We start from the raw sequence: 20,357 nt of genomic DNA, 5'->3' as shown, positions 1-20,357 counted from the left end.
TTAAAATCTCTACATCTCCACGTTTCATGATTTAAATTTTACTTACCAAATGTAATTTTCTTTATAGGAGTTCCAAGAAGTCCAAGTAGTTTCTTTTTACATTATCCGCTGAAAAAAATGTTATAATATATGTATGAAAACTAACGGCAAATAGTGTAATGTTTCTGATTCATGGCCGCTTGTCTTTAAGATTTATTCCTTTGCCTACCCTCCACCCCGAATACTGTATCAGTTTGAAAGAATAAAAGCAATGAGCATGACGTCACAATCACATATCTGACGTACTTCTCATGTTATGTAGCTCTAACATTACTGAAACGCCCCAAATGCTCTGTTCAGCGCGTATCTCTGCGGGTATGACGCCCGAGTGTGTCTTTCTTCGTCTTTCGTTAAGTATGAATGATTGAATAATTTGGGAATATGTTTTGTCCGTTAGAGACGCTCGTTCATATGGATTTGGAGAACAAAAAAATTTTTGTAAGCTTTCTTTCAAAGAATGTTCGAGCGTGGTCGTCTTTTGTATATCAACCTTTCAGAATACGGCTGTCATAGCAGGGTTTTTTTTTTGGGGGGGGGGAGGAAATTCTTATATTTGAAAGAGAATTTTGGACCTTCCAGTGTTCTGAAGTACCTGAACGCACATAATCTTATGAATGAGAGTTTAAATGCTATTTTATAATATCATGTATTTTTCTTCTTGGGAAGAGAGGAATATATTTTAGAATTAAATTGGCAAAATACATTTGATATATATATCTTAATCATGAATTTTACGAGATTAGGCCAAAAAAAGGAAACAAATTGGATTACTTTAATGAAAGTTTTTATCATAATTATGAAGCATTATGCGTAATAGTGATTAAATAATGTTTCTTTTGAATAAATAAATTGTATAAAGATGTTATTTCCTTGAAAGTTAAATGTGGATTTGTGTGTGTGTGTGTAAAAGGTGGATTTGTTTAATATTATAATTAAGTGAATTATAAAATATACAATATCAGTAGAATATCACTATCATAGTTATCGATAGCTTCTCGAAATATTTGGAAGATATCAATTTATCAATTTTGTTATAAAGAAAATCTTTATCATACGAAATATTTTTTTTTCTCTAGATTTTCATATAACGCCGCCACGACTGAACAATCATACTAATAAAATTCATTTATTGTTATTATATTTTTTGCAAAGAGTCGCTGTAAGTCAAGTTTTACATGCTTAAAAAATGTTTAGACTAGAAAAAAGTTGAAAAGTTTATAATCCAAAATGTAAATGCAAATCATTGTTATTAATAAATCTTCTGCATTTAACATCCAATGATTACTTAAACTTCTAAACTCCCATACCTAAATAACATTTTTTTAAAAATTGTGATCGATTGCTAAGAAATGAAGGACTAAATTTCGTTTGCCCTTTAATTAGTTTAGTTAACAATTATTGCTTTAGCTCTTTAATTGATTTTATTAACGATTGTTACTTTTGTTCTTTAATTAGTTTCGTTAACAATTATGTATTAGTTCTTGAAATAATTTTATTAACAATTGTTGTTTTTACTTCTTGAATTAATTCTTTTAACAATTATTGCTTTTGTTCTTGAAATAGTTTTGTTAACAATTGTTGTTTTACTTCTTGAATTAATTCTTTTAACAATTATTGCTTTTGCTCTTGAATTAGTTTTGTTAACAATTATCGCTTTTGTTCTTTAATCAGTTTTATTAGTGCAGTTAATTTAACCAATGTTAAATAATTTTTACCATTATATGTAAAAAATGAACGAATCCTAGTTATAAAATTAAATATATATATTTGTTCCACAACATGTGTCCCTGTCACTGTATAGAAATGTGAAATCTGTTTCTCCCAATAGCCTATGGCAAAAAGCTGTTTTTCATTCCACGAATTATAGTGCGACGAATTTTACCTACCAGCATTTCATCAAACCTTATCTTGTCGCTTGGGGCTGAACACAATTCGTGTGCCTTTAAAATCTGCGATGAAAAGGCCTTCCTTTAATGTAAAAGAATTCTTTTGTGTAGTCTGGAAAATGGATGATTTTCGCTACAGGGCCAACGAAAGTTTGCTGTAATTTAAGTTATATCCGGCTTAGAAGTTGGAAGTTTCCATTGTGTGGAACCAGACATCTTTGGAAAAGTCGATAAATTTATGGTTTTGTTGGGGATGTTGGGGAACTTATTTGTTTATTTTTGTGGGATCCTTAATGTGATTTTTCTGTAGTTTTGATGTCAGCAATATTGGATCAAAGTGGTGAAAATTTATTACTTATTGGATGCTTCAATTTCTATTGAAGTGCAAGTTGAATGAAATGTGTCTTGATGATTGGGTGAAAATGATAAATGGTTAAATGATTCTTAATATTCTTGGGGAAAACTAACTTTTTTTTCGACCCTTTTCAAACTAAAAATGTCATAATGCTTTTGTTTATGTGATAACGAGATTTTACATCAATGTTTTTGCTAATATTTTGGTTTTTCACATGTAGTCAATCTTGTAATGCAAAAGCTGTGAAAGCATTAGATTCTGTTATAGAAACTAAAGAAAATGAGCAAATATCACTTTGATATAAAAAGAATTTGATGAGTAACTGGTAATATGAGATTTAAGAGTGACATTTTAGAAAAAAAAAATATAAACCAAGCATAATGTATGATACATTAATCAAGCTATAAAAAGCATTTTACCTGTTTAATAGTTAAAATTCATTGAATATTCTTTTAACTCAAAGATATTTTAATTAAAAAAACCGCAAGAACTTTTCCGTTGCTAAATTAATTTGAAAAATTTATATTCTTTGCATGGGATTTTTGATCATTTTTTTTTTTGTATGACCCAATAAATTTGAAAAATTTATATTTTTGAAAAGTTTATATTCTTTATATGGGATTTTTATCTTTTTTTGCATGACCCGATTAATTTGAAAAGTGTATTTTCTTTACGTGTGATTTTTGATCATTTTTTTATATGACCCGATTAACTTTAAAAGTTTATATTCTTTGTATGGAATTTTTGATCATTTTTTTTTGAATGATCCGATTAATTTGAAAAGTTTATATTCCTTACATGGGATTTTTGATCATTTTTTTGTGTGGCCTGATTAATTTGAAAAGTTTATACTCTTTAAATAGGATATTTGATCATTATTTTTGTACGACCCGATTAATTTGAAAAGTTTGTTATTTACATGGGATTTTCGATCATATTTTGTAAGATCTGATTAATATGAAAAGTTTATATTCTTTACTTGAGATTTTAGAGCAATATTTTGTACGACTCGATTAATTTGAAAAATTTGTTTTCTTTGTATGGGATTTTTTTTTTTTTTTTGTAAGACCTGATTACTTTGAAAAGTTTATATTCTTTACATGGGAATTTTGATAATTTTTTGTATGTGAATTTTGTAATAAACACTTAATTTTATTTTTGGCTAAACTAGTCATTATGTAGTAGTAACTAACTAATAAACTAGTATAATAGTAAGATAGAACTAGTTCGAGCTTAACGAAATGAAGAACCCTCCCCCCCCCCAAAAAAAAATCACGAAACAATCAAAGAAAAGAAAGTAGTATGTCGGAAGCATTTACTTCCTCCATTGTGAAAAACTATTACGCTTAAATCTTCTTTAAAAAATTGTTTAAATTACGAAATAATAATAATTATTATCAAAAACCAAATTGAATTCTTCCGAACTTGTATGATATTCTCACACATCCAAATTAAATAATGTAAGACAGAATCCCGATGTCATCCTGAGAAATTTGCTGTCGTGAAAAAGGCAAATAATTCTTCTCCATCTCAACCTTATATACTACAGCATCTCTTTATACAGGCGGGAATTCATCCGTGATCGGTAAATGGGACAGGGCCCAAATGCTAAGATCTTAATATATGGGCATAGAGGATGGGTCCCTTATTCATCGGGTTATTTCGATCTGAATGCAGAGGGGAAAGAGGGAGCCATAAATCATGGACCCAAATTGAATACCGACAACATGAAAGGAAGATGGGAGCCTTTCTCTGCCAGGAGTGGGAACTGGGCATAAATTCTCTGCCAACGAGTATTGCAGAAGCATACTCATGGAAATGGACCATCGAAGCAAACTTTGTCTCCTGCTTTGCTCAGATATATTTCGTAAGTTAGAGAACTAGGATAAAAGGGCATGAGACGAAATGATATGAATTCGACTGGTTAACATCCAGATATTGCAGCTGTCGAATTTGGTTGCTAAGAAATGCTTTGATCATACAGTTAATCATACAGGTAATAATGGTATTACAAAATCAATGATGAAATTGAAATACTATAAAAAACTTTGAATACTATAAAAAACTCATGTTTAACTGATTTGGAAAAACAAAGCATCTGTTATTTTATATAGTTCGTTATTTGGACCTAATGTTTACAAAAGTTTTATTGATTATTTCGTTGTGTATCAAAAATCTAGTTTACGTTTTGGAACTCTATCTCCTCCAATTTATCAATATCATTTAAACGTTGATCCCGGTTTACTATTTCACGGCAATATTTCATACAAAACTCTGTTAGTTCAACCCGCTGCAATTTCGAGTCGATAGATAATCAGCCCAATGAAAGTTTTGGTTCAACATATCGAGAAAAAAAATTATATGCTAGTTTACTACCAACTAGTGCATTCCGCTTTTGAGTTATCATATTCTCACCCACATAGAAAGAGATAAATAGGTAGATTTTTCCATGATACTTATTTGTAATTCCTTTTTAAAGACTACGCGCAAAAATTTTATTCGTTTATTACGTTTTATTTTAGACTTATACACAGAAACAGACTTAATTAGGAAAATTATTTTATTATTTTGGATCCAGAAAGACCTTAAAATGTGGTGATTTATCAAAATTTCTACATAGAATTTTTTTAGGATCGTTGCATTTTCTTTTCATAATCTTCATATACGTGATATTTTATATTATTTTATAATCCATTACAGACCAGCCTACCCAAATAGGGATATACGATTTAGTGTAAAACGGTAAAGAGCATTTAAAATCATTATCTCCTGTTGATATGGAGACAAAAATGGGTTACATAGTTCAACCAAGCATGGAAAGTGCTTACGTACTTAGTTCTTGCATAAAAAAATGTGTTAAAAATTATGCACAGCATCAATATAATGATATAAAAAATTTATATAAATAATAGTTATAATATTTTAGATTCTAAAACACGACAATACTAAAATACACTTATACAAAATATCCCAAATTGGTCATTCGTTTGAACGAATGAATCTAAGTTTACAGCATAAAAATCAATACACAATTAAAGGTAATAATAAAAACAATACAAATGGAGTAAAATCTTTTGAAAATAAAGTTCCTTTTAGTAAGTTAAAGTAATGCAGATTGCCCCCACTGATTTTATAAGAAATCATTCTTTTATTGATAGCTGCAGAATTTTAAATGAAATCCCCAAACCTTCTTTCCTATTGTAAATAGTTTATTTTAAGACGGTAATCCTTAATACATATGCATTTGAATATATAATGGCCCGCGTGACCTGGTTTATCACAGGAATAACATGGAGCTTCTGATTTTAATCCTCTTAAGATATGCATAAAATAAGCCATGGTTTCTCAGAAAGTAAACCAGGTAATTATTAAAGGTAGGCAGTTTTTATGCTCTAACCCGATCCCCTGAAGCAGTCATAATATTTTCAATATTTCTGCAATTCTAGATTTATATTAAATTCGATATTGTGTTTAATGTATTATTTTCATTTTTTATGTGAAAAATATACATATGGCAAATGAAAAATATATAATATACATGACAGACTAATGAAAATCGTACATATATATATATATATATATATATATATATATATATATATATATATATATATATATATATATATATATATATATTGCAAATATCCTGTACGTTGCATTAAACTCGTGTAATGTAATATACGGGATATTTATTTCCTCCCTTTTAATAGTGATTAATTTTGCAAAATGGAAAAGCTTGTTCGTTTCCTGTGTTATCCGCATATGTTTTGCTCAAGAAATTTGACCATTGAACTTGCAATATGAATAGTATCCTTAAATCTGAGGATGTACTCGGATCTACATCTAGAGCTTTTATTTATGTGGAGGAACGAAATATTATCTGTAGATGAATTAATTATGGAACCATTGTTCGAAGCTAATTTTAATGCAAATTCAATGACTTCAAGTTTTGCCTTAATGGCAGAATTATATGTTTATAATTTGAAGCAAAAATTTATATGCCGTAGATTATTTTTGAGAATGTACACGACGAGTACAGAATTATTTTCCATTTTTGGCTTTCCGTGTATACCTTGCACTCACATTACTTATATGAATTATTTGGAATTTGATTTATGGAATGTGCCACTGTATGAAGAAGCGGCATACCCAGAACATCCAGGACATTGGTGTATGTGTTCGATAACTCAGAAGAAAACTTCTCCGAATTGTATATAATTTAATAATCTGTCACTCTTTAAAGGCTCCCTATTTATGAAATAGTAAAAAGATATTATTAAAATAAAGAAATTCCAGAGTTTGTCGATTTGAGAGAATACTTTACTTTTCTTACAGAGGATAATAGTTCCTCGTCGGAGTATCGATACATTTTTACGCCCCAATATCACAAATTGAATTCCTTTATTTCACGGAGGTCTCACATCATTCACCGGAGAATGAGCCTTCATTCTGCGCGTGGTCATCACAGTGCCTGCCCTAAGTGCCGTGGGACTCCTCCCAACTGTCTCCTTCACAAAGTGGCCACATGAAAAGAGACCAAATAAAAAATGAATGGGAAAGTCCAGAAAGGGGGAAAAAAAAGGTTATAAAAAATGGAAATGGTTTCTCTTTCTTCTTGGCGGTTGTAGTGGGTCGTTCCCTTTCATGATACTGTCCGCAACAAACCCCTACAAAGCAGGGGAGCCAAAGATCGGACCTCGCAGTGTCCATCGCCAGCCAATATAAGTGGAAAAGAGGAGCATGAGATCGCTTTACGACTAAGGCGGAAATGTCCCTTCTTTCCTTTTGTATATCTGTTTCGCGAAAGTGAAGAATATAAATAAGAGAAATGCAATTCGGTCAGTTTCGGATTTAGAAGATTTTTTGGTCTGGCATTGATGTACAGGGAATTTTTTTTCCCTCCCCGCCATCAAAGTGTTTTATAGTCTTAATAAAAGCTGGAAAAAGCTGCCAAAGAAGTACAAATCATCTGCAGAGTTCCTAAGTGTGCGTTTTATGAAGGTTTCGAATTTTCGTGAAATTATTTTTTGTTTTATAAATTTTTAGACGATTTTATCTGTTGTAAGAAAAAATCTAAATGAATTCTTTCTTTTCCCATTGTGTAGGCGATATAGAAATATATGAATAATGTTATATCGATTTTTAATTCAGGTGCATAAAGTTATATGACCCTTTATCCAATAATTTCAGCTATTTCTTATTAAAATTGATAATTTTGTTTGTTAAATAAAAAAAAATTAAACATCTTTAAAATTCATTATGTTATTTTCCTCGACTATATTCCTTCCTCTTCTACGAAATATCTCTATATTTAAATACCTCGTAATCTTTTTTTTAAAATATGTGACAAAAGGTTTTAACCATGTATGTTATAAATTCTTGTACAGTAACGGGTCTTTCAATTTACAAATGTTTTTCGATATACAAACATTTTAACGAACTGGAATTTATTTGTCAATACTTTAATTATATTTTATTAATGAAAATCCATATTAACAAAACTGGACGATAAAAAAAAATGGAATAGATTCGTAAAAAATGCAATACGAGTTTTTAAAATTCAAAATTGAATTTTTTGCTTTAAAACACGCATTTTACCACCATAAGAATCTTATTAGATACAATAGTTGTAATGTCAGTACTAAGTAGATATCTTTCTTAAAATATCCTTTAAAAAAATGCATTCATATGTAATTTTAAAGCTTCAGTAAATAAAACTAAATGTAAGTTTTTTTTTTTTTTTGCTAAATCTTGAATTTGATTGACATTTTCAACATTTTACTCTTTTGTTACGAATGGTAATTTAAAACTTTTGAGACGTTTTTTGCAACGCTTGTCGACTTCTTATTTCTCGAAATTCAAATAAAACTTATTAAATTGACTGCCATGATTCAAACTCTCTTTCTCTATTATAGTTATTATCGAGAACATAGATCATTTTCTTCAAGTTGATAAAGATATATACCTATTCTACGAAGCATGACATATTGCAAATTATTACGAAATGCAATGTAGACACATAATAAGTGAAAATGATAATGAAGAGGTTATTAGGAAAAAATGTCACAAGAAAAAATGTTAAAATTTAATGTAGCACAAAACATTATCATGTAAATATTAAAGTAGATAATGCGTTTCAATCTTTGCAAAAATATGAAAATTTTATTAAAAAAATATAATTACTATAATAAACCTTCACAAACCAAGATTACAGACTTCCTTACAATTTTAACGAATTCGTTTCTTTATAACGGAATTTTTAAAAGGAATGAGGATACTCGATTGTATTTTTTAAATGAAATCAAAATTGAACTAATTCTTTTAATTATGTATAGATTTGCACTTTTTTTGTCACTTTTATGATTTTGACTTTTAAATTCTCTGTGACTTATTTGTAATTTTTATTACAGGTTTATTAATGCTAGAAGACGAATAGTGCAGCCCATGATTGACCAGTCCAATAGAGCTGGTGAGTTTTTTCAGCTTTATTATTATTATTTTCTTTCTTTCTTTTCTTTCTCTTAAATTTTTAGGATTCAAACAGAATAACTCTTCATTAAGATTTAATAAGTTCTATGTACAATTTTGATTTTAGAATGCATCACTCGAATAATAAATTATAAAATTTCAAAATTAGATGTAAAATATCACTAAAACATATAATTTTACATTACAACTAAAATTTTCTTTTTTATATATTTGAATTAAAATATTTTTTGCAATTCGACAGGGAAAATAAACAGCCAAAGGAAAAAAAAAAATTAAAAAAAAAATTTAACTAATTTTTTTAGCTCTATGAAATGACTACATAATGATGAAATATTTTCTATCATTACGATGGAAGAAAAATAATACAACATTGATAAATTCAGAAATTTGTGTAAAAAGAGTAATAAAAATTGATGTTTTTTTTTATTATTAATTTATTATAGAGAGTATAGAAAAGATTGAAGAGAATATAGATTGAAAAGATAGAAAAATAGGAACTATTTCATTAATAAATTTCTTTTCATTTAATTAATTCAAAATTAGAAATCTAAATTTTTTAATTAGTCATTTCTAATCATTTGCAGAATTGACAAAAAATATTCGAGTATTTTAACTGAGCTACCGCATGAAGTATTAAATAAATTTAGGAATTTTTCCATGTATGTTTCTTCATTCAGTATTAGCACGAATCCCAATATTATGAATTGTTTCGAATTATTATTATTTTTAACTTTGGTTATTGGATTTTTTTTTTTTTTTTGCCACATTTGAAAAATCCAAAAAATGAATAAGTTGATAATAAAAAAATTAAATTATGAAGAAGAAACTCTTTAAACTTTTTGTTGAAGAAAAGATTATTAATATTCTAAAAATATGAAAATCCTTTATAATTTTTTTATTTTACCGAAAAATAAATAACCTTCCTATAACTTGTTATAAATTTGTCAGTTATTTTTATTTTTTTTTTAATTTCCTGTTTTAGAAACGAAAGCCTTCAAACTTTTCGTAGAAAAATAATTTATAATTTATATGAATTATAATTTTATAATTACATTTATATTCCTAAAATTGTTATAAAGATCCATGTATAAAATTAAAACCGAATATTTACAAATATGAATAATAATAATAATAATAAGATTCTAGATTATTCTTATTTGGTCCAGCAAATCAATTGTTTTCTCGAAAATTTACATTTCCATGAAGATTTTAAAAAGTTGCTAGATTTAAAGCAATTTAAACTAGCTAATAATTTAATCGAAACGAATTTTTGAAGAAAAAAACCATTTTTATCCTTTTCAATTAATTTGTATCGTGCTTTCAATTAATCCACTAATATTCACTTTTATTCTATTCGTGCATCATTCAAATAGTATTTTGTGTTAAACAAACACAGAATATCAGTTCTATAGCTTTTTGCCTTATTGGTCTTTATTATTAATTATTTTACTTTAGAGATTTGATGTCTTTTTAAAATATGGTGGAAGTTTCTCATTTAGGTTTGTTTTTTTAAAACTTATATTATAGAGCTCTATTTCCCAAGTATTATAGAGCTCAATCGAATGATATATAGCGTGACATTTCTGTAATGTTGCTTTTTGTTCAACGAATTTTTACTTTCCTTAAACTCTTTTGAAATCTCTAAAAGTCTTATAAAAGCTTCTCATCTTTTCTTTTAAGTTTATATAATAAAGATTTATCAATAGTGAATTTCCTCAAAATCTAAGTCGGTAATGTAAAAGGCACTTTTAACTTTTTCCAATACTTATATCTTTATAATTTAATAGAAGAAAAGCCTTGGAGCACGGATTGTATCGAACTAAGAGGGATGGAAACGATGGAATAAGTTACATTAAATACGATTTTCTTTTCCATTCGAAGTAACTTCTATATTTAGTGGGTAGAATCCCCCTTTTTATTTTATCTAGCCCTTTTTCTTTCTGCGCATGGTGAAAAGATTGCTTTTAATGGCTGGGCTTCTAAAAGCCTGAAACCAGAAACTGAGATAGGCCCCTTCGTATCACTCTCATTAGAAAACGCATCAATCATTCGTCTTCGGACAGCTCGGGGGGGACTACTTGCCTCTCCTTCCCCCCAAAGCCTTTTTAGTGTATCACTCTTCCTGAAAAGTCCGCGCATTCAGTTTGACCCAAAAGGAGAAGTTTGGTGTGAAAAGCGGAAGAAAAAAGAAGGGAGTTGGGACTTCGGTGTAAGTTCTTTGGAGAGGGCCTTTTTTTTTTTTTTTTTTGCCAAAATCCTCTTGTACTAAGGGGGTTGTGTTCAAATTCAGCCATTAAGGATCTGGTTTGTATATCTTCCACCAAATGAGAAGAAATAATCCAATATTGACAATTTATCTTACTATAAAAATGGCACCCTTGTAAGTTACCCTTGTTGTTATAATAAGTAAACTGGTCAAGTCAATGGCGGATTTCTCACTGAACAAATTAGGCAGCTGGCTAGAGTCGCAAGCATGTCAATTAAAATGTTTATTTTTCTAATTGCCAAATGAATAAGTTTAACAAAATGCAACTTTTTTTTTTCAAAAAGTATTAGGATAATATTAACGTGTAATCAAATTGGTCAGGTTCCTGTATATTTCATTAAGCTTACGTAGTTCTTTGAATATTTGTAAGCACACCTTATAATCTGTTTTAGTGTACGAAGTGTCTGATAGTTCCGAAGTGTTCAGTGTACGAAGATTGATGCCGAGCAATATGAGATCATAACAAAGACAAATATACTTTTAAAATGTTTAAAAAATGAAAAAAATTATCTTGAAGTGAAACATTAACATAATAAAAATATACGAGAGTGTGCAATTAAACTGAACATTTTAATGCAAAAGGAGCCTTTATTATGTAGACTGCTTAGGACCCAAACTGCCTAAATCGCCACTAAATCAAGTGTATTTCAAACTAAATTTAAAGCTTTAATTGAAATTATGAGGTAGAATATAATTTAATTGAAATTATGAGGTAGAATATAAATATCATAATCTTTCCAAACGTAATCTGTGGCAATGTTTAGAAAGCTACTAACTATTACTAACAAATCGTAAATATTTTATTCGGATCTTAGATTTTTTTTCTTTAAGATTATGCAACTTAGAATTTTTAAAAAATTAAGAAGAAGAAGAAAGGAGAATAGATGCTTGAATATCTATTTTGAGCTGAATCTAGGATGGGTAACAAGTACATTTCAAAATGAAAATCAAACGTATAGACATTACAAATTTGAATTCTGAAACTTGAAAAATGCATGAAATACTGCAGAATGTTATTAGAAGAATTTTGCAAAACTTCTCTTATGTGCACAGATTTACTTCCCCCTGGAATAATTAAATTTGATCACTTTAATTTGACAATACCACAACTGGAAAAATTTTGTTGTAAATTAGAAAGAAAAAAGAAAACGAAATGAACATGAAGATTTAAACTATACACTTTTATTATTAGTATAAAATAAATTTGGAATAACGTTATTAAAATATCTCAAAAAGGAAATAAAAATAATTTTCAGCTGTTTCTTTCCTTTTTTTAATAAATATTATTTAAATAACATGCAAATTTATTATTTTTAACTAATAAGAAATAAAAGGTGTTTCGGTATATAATCATTTTGGAAGTTCAAGTATTTTTAACGTCCTATTTAAACTAAAATATTATCAAAGTTTCAGAGAAATTGAGAATTTTAATTACAATTTAAAAAACTAACTTGAGCTTAAATTTGCTATCATTATATAAACCAAAAATATATGGCTTTCAGAACAGTAGCATTAGTTTCATGTATACAATTTTTAACCAAGTTTTTTCAGGAAATCCATTTTTATCCTTCATTTTTTTTTCTCCCTTTTCTCTCCTTTTTTTCTTTTTAATTATTTGAAATATTTTAAGTTGACTTTGATGATGGTATCAATCTTCAAATATCGCGTGATTCTAACAAAAATATCTGTAACACTACAAAATCAATACAAATGAGTAGAATATCTCCTGACAACGAATATATATATATATATATATATATTCTACTCCTTTAGCAGAATTGTTGTTGTTGTTTTTTCAGCCACTTCATCTCATGCATGCAAATGCTGGGAGGGGTGTGTGCACCATTTTCTCATTACCTTCTTAGAACCTAAAAATAATGGCTCTTTACTTATTCATTTATCCCTGAGGTGACGGCTGCGAAAGGCAGGCGTTTTTGCAATTTCCCTTTTATCGTGTGCGCACAAACGAAGCCCCGGTCCTCCATTGACAGCCCCATGATTGATGCTTTATCAATCCCCTTAGCGCGCTCACGATATGCGCTTTTTTTTTCTGCGCTATTTTTTTTTTCCTTCGCTCTCCCCCTGTTTACTAAGAAAGAACTTTTTTTTTTCCATGCAGGATCACAACCAACGCTCCGTTTCCGTATAGTAAGTGACATAACTCCTCCACCCCACCCCCTCAATGAACGATTTTTTTTCCTTCTTTTTTTTATTTTTTCCATTTTTTTTTCAGAGATAGATCTGTTTTATTGTAAAAATTGATGAATGAACCACTTATCGTTATTGGTAGACTCGCTTCTGGGTTTTGAGCTTTTGTATATGGCTCCATCAAGTGTTGTTCGTGTTTTCCCACGAAAGCATTTTTCGGAATAGTTTTTGCGTGTCCTGGCAATTTGTTTTTATTATTGTAGATAGAATGGCATTTTCTCCATATTTCTGTTATATAGATTATACAGTGATGATTCGAATATTCACAATAGAAAAATTGAACAGAATCTACTAAAAGGTAAACATCACGGTTTGAGATTCGTATAATCATCTATTTGGTAGCCATTTACTTACCAGTTTTTCTAAAAAGCCTCTATTCATATAGAACTTCTAAATCTGTATTGGCGATATTTCAATTATCCGTATTGCATTTGAATCGGTTTATTTATTCCATGTTTGATGAAATAAGAAATCCTTCTGATTCAAATCTGAATAGCAAAATTTTAAGCATCTACTCTGAAACAATTTGGAATGCAAATATTCATGGCTTCATTTATTTATCTTTATTTTACTAACTTAGCCAGTAAACTGAAAATCAAACATCAAATAAAAGCTATCATTATTGATTATTTGATACGGATGATTAAACACGCCAAAATTCGTAAGTTGGTATTTATTTTTAGCTACTGTTATTGCCGAAGTAAGTATAATATTAAAACAGTTTTATTTTAGTGTTTTTATAAAATTTTCTTGTGTATGTATTAATAGTTTCTTTTTTCTTTCTTATGTATTGCACTATATAGCACTTGTAATACATTTTGCATACTTGTGATATCTGCATATAAATAGCTATCTTCTACAGCTATTTTTTTTCCCTTCCCATCAAGAATCAATATACGCAGCCGCTAGTTCCTATGGTTGGTCAATCACTCCAACCAAACATTCTATTATTTTATTTTGCACCATTTTAACGGATTTTGTTTTGTTTCTATTAAATTAAGAATATAATATCCAGATGCACGAAATTGAAGAAAACTGTATCTGGAATTAAAATTAAATGTATTTATTATTTTGATTTTTCTAAAATCCTTTTTTTGTTTGTTTTTCGGTAGGAGGAGCTAGTGCTGCGTATGGACCAGACGGTGCAGGCATGGGTTATATGATGGACGGCAGCCAACAGATGCATATTAGACCCCCAGGTCAGAATCAAATGTCCATTCTACGTCGGCAAATATAAATCGCGCACTCAATGCATTACATTCTTTAATTCGGAACTAGTTGGCTTTGGCGACCAACTGTTTCACTGGGAATATTGATAGTGTTCCCCTGAACAAAATATTTTCTGCCACCAAATTGTTACAAGTATCAAAGCCGTATTATTTTTTATACCTGATTTATTTATAATTTAGCTTTATTCAAAAACTTTATAGCAATTTTATTCCCATTTAAAAACGTTATACGGATCTATTTATTTTATATATGAACCTTCATAATGGAATCTAATCCCATGACGTCATAATACCATTAAAAACGTAAGTACGTGGGTAGTCTGTTTCAAATTACACGTTGGTAATGTAACTTCACATTCCTATTCATCATATAAACTAAGCAGAATCCTTTTTCCTTAGATTTCAACAATGAAAGCGGTTTGAATCACATCGCAACAATGAAATCTATAGCTGAAAATTATGGGGGGGGGGGCCTGAATTTTAACTGTTAAAAATCAGGAAAAATTTGCACGATAACTAAATTTTATTTAGTGGTTTTTTTTTTAATAGCTTAAAAATTAATCATATGCAATAATATTTTCAGAACTTATTGCAGGACAGCAGTGAAATTAGCTTAATTTTTCATTAAACGTAATTTCAAAAAAAAAAAAAAAAAAAAAAAAATTGATTTGAAATGAACATTTTAAAATATATCTAATTCTTTATTTGTAAATTTTTAAAATATATCTAATTCTTTATTTTGTAATGTGTGCGTATTAATTTAGAATATAAGTAAGAATTTTATACCTCCAGATCTAATAATTCGTCTTGTAGAATACTAACACACAAACCCCTTTTATACAAATATCATTATTGATAATATTTTATTTAATTATATTTTAAGAATATTTTTTTTTCAAATTTTGAAACGTTGAAATTTGCTTTTTTTTCTATTGCAAGATCTATATACTTCTTCATTTAAAATATTAAATACCGAATATACACAGTTAAATACCGAAAATGTTTCCAATATTTAATACATTTTAATATTTCAATGCAGTAGCTTGTAGCTTTTGCAATTCATTAAAAGCAAATTTAAATATTCCAAAGGTTCAACAAACATTTTGGGATCATATATAATTGTGGTAATAGGAAAACTGGAAAATATATTCGGAAATATATTTCTACACATTTGCTTAAGTTGCAAAATTGCATATTTTACCAAATACAAACACCTACAAATTACTTTAAGGAAAAATAATTAATGAATTCAAAAAAGAAAGAGACATAATGTAGAAGAATTATTATATCGGCTTTTTTTACTTAATTTCAATAAAATGTACGGCAGTCATTGAATGTTCTTTATTGAGATCAACACCATAATTAACTCTCAACTTTTCATCCACAAGGCAAAAATATAGTACTTTTCAAGGATAGTACATTGAAAGGAATTACCTATATATATATATATATATATATATATATATATATATATATATATATATATATATATATATATATATATATATATATATATATATATATATATATATATAGGTAATTCCTTTCAATGCAGCATTATCTATCTTGTCAGATTTCCTTTTAAGAATAATTGACTGAAAATGGTGTAATATTTTATGTTCAAATCAGCGTAACCATTCATAAAGAGTGTGAGAGAAATCAGCAGAATGATAATAACAAAATTTGTAGCAAGTCATAAATAAACATGCATTATTTCATTAAAAGTGCTTTGCATTTTGAAAACTATTAATATACGTTTGAACATTCGCGAATAAATCAGTTTTATAACCAAATCTTTTCACTCAAGAATGTAGAGGGTTAGTTGTTATTCCTCAAAAATTGCAGAATAACAAATAATTGTTGTTATTTTGTTGTCTGTGCAAAATAGCAAATAATTATCTATAGGGAAAGGCATTAAAGCACTTTGCAGAACTCACAGAAAGAAATGAAATAGATCATAATTATCACAATTAGATCAAATCACATCATATATATTTTCATTGTCTTTTCTAAGGCCAAGCTGAATTAATACTTTAGACATTGAAATACACCGAAAACAAAAGTTTACCCACGGAATAGTTCTTACAATTATCCACTTTAATCTTTATTACCTCTTATTTCCTAAATGTTGTTTTTTGTGTAAGAAATATGAAGTTGCGGAAGAACACATTGACAGGGAAATCTAAAACTAAACTGATGCAAGATGAAAGTTGTTACCTAGAATTTCTTACTTATTGGATAAACATGTGATAATTTACAAAATGAATGTTTTCAAAATGTAAAGCATCCGTCTCTCACATATGTGCATTATGTGTTTTGACAAACTTTGTTTTCCAGGATTTTTCATACCCTCAATATGTTTTGCGACGCCATGTTCCATTGAAAATTTAATTTTTCTTAAGGCCTACTAAAGCCCTCTGAGTGCCAATCCATCAACAGAACAGCCTGTATATTTAAAACACATCTAATGCATGCGCAATAAATTTATTGCTTTTTGAACAAGATGGTGGTGTATATAATATTATCTGCGGAATGTGAATAATTCGTAACATTGAGTATGGTTAATGATTATTGAAATAAATTTTCTTCAAAATCTGTTTCAGTATTATTTTACCAAAAAGGAACACATGGAGCAAATTCTGGTATTTTTTATTCTTATGCAAAAGGATAAAATTGCCAGTTATTCTTTTGGTATTCAATATATTAATTAAGAATTTGATTACTTTGACACTGTTGTGTGTCAGATACTGGTATTAAAAATTATTTCAATTGATTAAGAACAATGCATTCTTACAAATAAGCCGCAGAAGCATTCAAGGATAAATATGATTTTAAAAGACACATCTTTGTTATATTATTAGACATACAAATCACTTAATTTTCCGTATGTCTTAACAGCATTGCTCGATTCTGACCTATGCCAAACAAACAATAATTTTTGAGTGATTTTGAAAATATTCGTAAAATACTTTTAAAGTAACCATCAATTAATTATACTCTTTCTTTCTTTTGAACCAGGTATGCAAAACCTGTCTTGCAGCGAAGGTGCCATGGGCATGGGTCACATGGGTGGCATGGGAGGATATTCGCAGATGTCCCAACTTCGATCCCCTGTCCATTCCCAAGCCATGCTGCTGCCGGGACATCCACACGCAATGATGATGGCTCATGGGCCCATGGGACACCCGGGCCTGCCCCCTCAGGGCTCCCCTTACGATGCTTCAGGGGGCCACATTATGGACATCCACGCCAGTTAAGCGAGCACAACTTCACGTTCTCGTCTCTGTATCCATTATTATCTCAATCTTTCTGCAATGTTCCGCATTCAAAGCATTGGAACGAACAAAGCAAAATCGTTTCGACCCGGGCTACTTTTCTTTTTCTACTCATCTCAGTTACTTTCGCGATTACCACATGTATTAGAATAGAATAAGAAAAAGAAACATTTTTTCGTCTGTCAGAACTTTTTCCACACTCGATGATGTGTTCCAGTGAATTTCTTTTAATTGAATTCGTGTGTAAATCATGTAGGTTTAAAAAAAAAAAAATATCTTTAACATGTACAGTTCAGCCAAAAAAAAAAGTTTCTTTTTTTTTTAATTAAAAAAAAGAATATAATTTTCAATTGATTAAGGCTTTATTTGAAGTATCATTATTTCAAATGAAATTTCTTTGACAATCGAATGTCATCTGGAGCTTCTTTAATTTTTCATTTCTGTATTATCTGTAGAAATGCAGATGAAAAGAAGATATTCCAGTAAAAGCAAAATTATAATTTTTTTCCCCCAGATGTAGCCTTCTGCTTAAATATAATAATACAATTTATGTGTTTCCAAATGAATATAATTTTTAAAAAAGTTATATACATTTCAATCAGTAGACGTGTCGAATCGAAAGACTTTTGATAATATTTTTCTTTAAATTGAAATCAATGAAAACAAAACTCTTGGTCAGTGAAAAGTTTTCCAGGGCATTATGCTTGACATGAAAATGGTGATAAAGTTCTGGATATGTGTTTAATTTATGGCATACTCATAGCCAATGTATCTTCGAGGTGTATCTGGCACAGTCGAACTGTTTATGTTTTTTAGTATAAAATCAGCACATAAACAGATGATATGAACACATCTGTTGAAACAAATCGATTGATCAAGAAGAATGCTATTCTATATAATAATTAACATGGTTGTGTACATTTCAAAAAAATCAGTTTTATTAAAAGCGATGCTTTTTAGAAACTTAGATTTTTAATTTGTACTCTGGGTTTGAAAGAACCTGTCGTTTTATATTTTAAGAACGTTGTGCAAAAAAGCTTGTTAAATGGAACTTGCGAATTAATATGTGTTACTTGGAATATGTATTATTTCTACCAGTATTTATAAATAAGTATTACGTTTTATTTTCTGATGAATAGTGTTTGAATTGGTAAATTTTGTTTATTCTTATAAATTCATGAGTTCAAATTCATTCTTGTTGAATTTTAGCAATTTATGTTTATTGAAATGTAAATTTTTATTCTATATGATTTGAGGAAGCATGATCAAAGAAATAATAATTCCCCTTTTCTTGTTTTTTTTTAATGTCTCTTTATAAATTAAAAAAAATGATAAAATTTCTCTAATATGAAGAAATCTAAAAACTAATTTTGGACTTTCTAATTGAAAATAAATTCTTTAATTCAGAATTTTTCTTCATGTATTATACTTTTCGTGAGACAAAAACAAAAAATATTTCCCTTTGGTTTGTTTTGTAAATGTCTCTTTAAAAATTTAATGGAAAATCTTTAATAAAATTTCTGTAATATGATGTAATCTGAAAACTCGTTGTGAACTCTGATACTAATAATAAGTTAATAAGTTCTTTAATTCAGAATTTTTCTCTATATGTTCGTTTTTTCATGGAGACAAAAAGATATAATTTTTTTTAAACGTAGAATTAAATAGAAATTTTAATAATTTTTATACTGCAATAATTAAATTTAAATTAATCGACGACAAATGAACGAAATTTTTTAAATAATAATTTGTTTGGCAAATTTTTTTTTTTACCTAGTTTTAATTCGTTATTTTTGTCGAAAAGTAATCCAATCAAAGTAGGAAGCCACTATTTTATTTCCAACATGATCGAAAAAGATTTTCTAATTCGCAAACATTAAATAAATTTGATGACTTTTTCTTTTAAATCTAATTTAACCCAATTACTGATTTATTTTATTTTATTTTTTTCATAATAAAAGTTGTTACATTTAACAGGTTTTTATGCACTCTGTTTGTTGTATACAAATATGCAAAGCAACCTGCAATTTTCTTGTTGAAGCATGTCATTTTTTTCTCTCCACTCGTATTGTGGGACTCTAATATTTGTGTAAGTTTTTCACAAAACTGTTGGGGGCTGGGGACCATTTTTTTCTCTCCCCTTCAACTCCCACCAGTTCTTGTTCTGTACAGATTACAGGTGGCAATGCATTGTATGTGAGGTAGTGTTGTAATACGTCATTTCAATGACGATTTGTTGTCAATAATTAAAAAAATGTAATAAATAAAGACATGTTCCCAATTGTGTGATTGTTTTCTGAAGTTATCGATCATTCATTAAACGTAGTTTACTTGTAAGATAATAAACTCATAACTTTCTATTACTTTTTTTGGAGGGATGTAGACAAAGTTCTTTTTTTGTATTTCAAACGAAGTAGATTATTCTTTAAGGTAATTAACTACGTTCAAAAGTCGTTTTTTTTTTTTTTTTTTTTTTTTTTGATAAAATATCAAATACTTTTTCATTTAATATTCTTAATTTGAGAAAAGTCTTTTACATCAAATCTTTTGAATTTCATTTCTGAGTTCATTCTTTGGGATTTTGATATATATATATTTTTTTTATATCTA

At 28.5% G+C, this 20,357-nt stretch overlaps 1 protein-coding gene across 2 annotated transcripts in view; it reads left to right on the top strand.

Annotated features, from left to right (window-relative positions):
* The window catches only part of LOC129980908 (homeobox protein Meis2-like), a 309,336-nt gene extending 289,308 nt beyond the window's left edge, over positions 1-20,028 (top strand). For both annotated transcript variants that reach the window (XM_056091384.1, XM_056091385.1), the window contains exons 9-11: positions 8,691-8,749; positions 14,356-14,442; positions 17,491-20,028. In XM_056091384.1, coding sequence (XP_055947359.1) covers positions 8,691-8,749; positions 14,356-14,442; positions 17,491-17,729 — 385 coding nt within the window. In that variant the 3' untranslated portion in view covers positions 17,730-20,028. The remainder of the gene's footprint in view (positions 1-8,690; positions 8,750-14,355; positions 14,443-17,490) is intronic.
* Positions 20,029-20,357: the final 329 nt, after the last annotated feature.

The sequence above is a fragment of the Argiope bruennichi genome, chromosome 8, assembly GCF_947563725.1.
Source record: "Argiope bruennichi chromosome 8, qqArgBrue1.1, whole genome shotgun sequence".
Lineage (NCBI taxonomy): Eukaryota > Metazoa > Arthropoda > Arachnida > Araneae > Araneidae > Argiope > Argiope bruennichi.
This window is presented reverse-complemented; position numbering and strand designations above follow the sequence as displayed.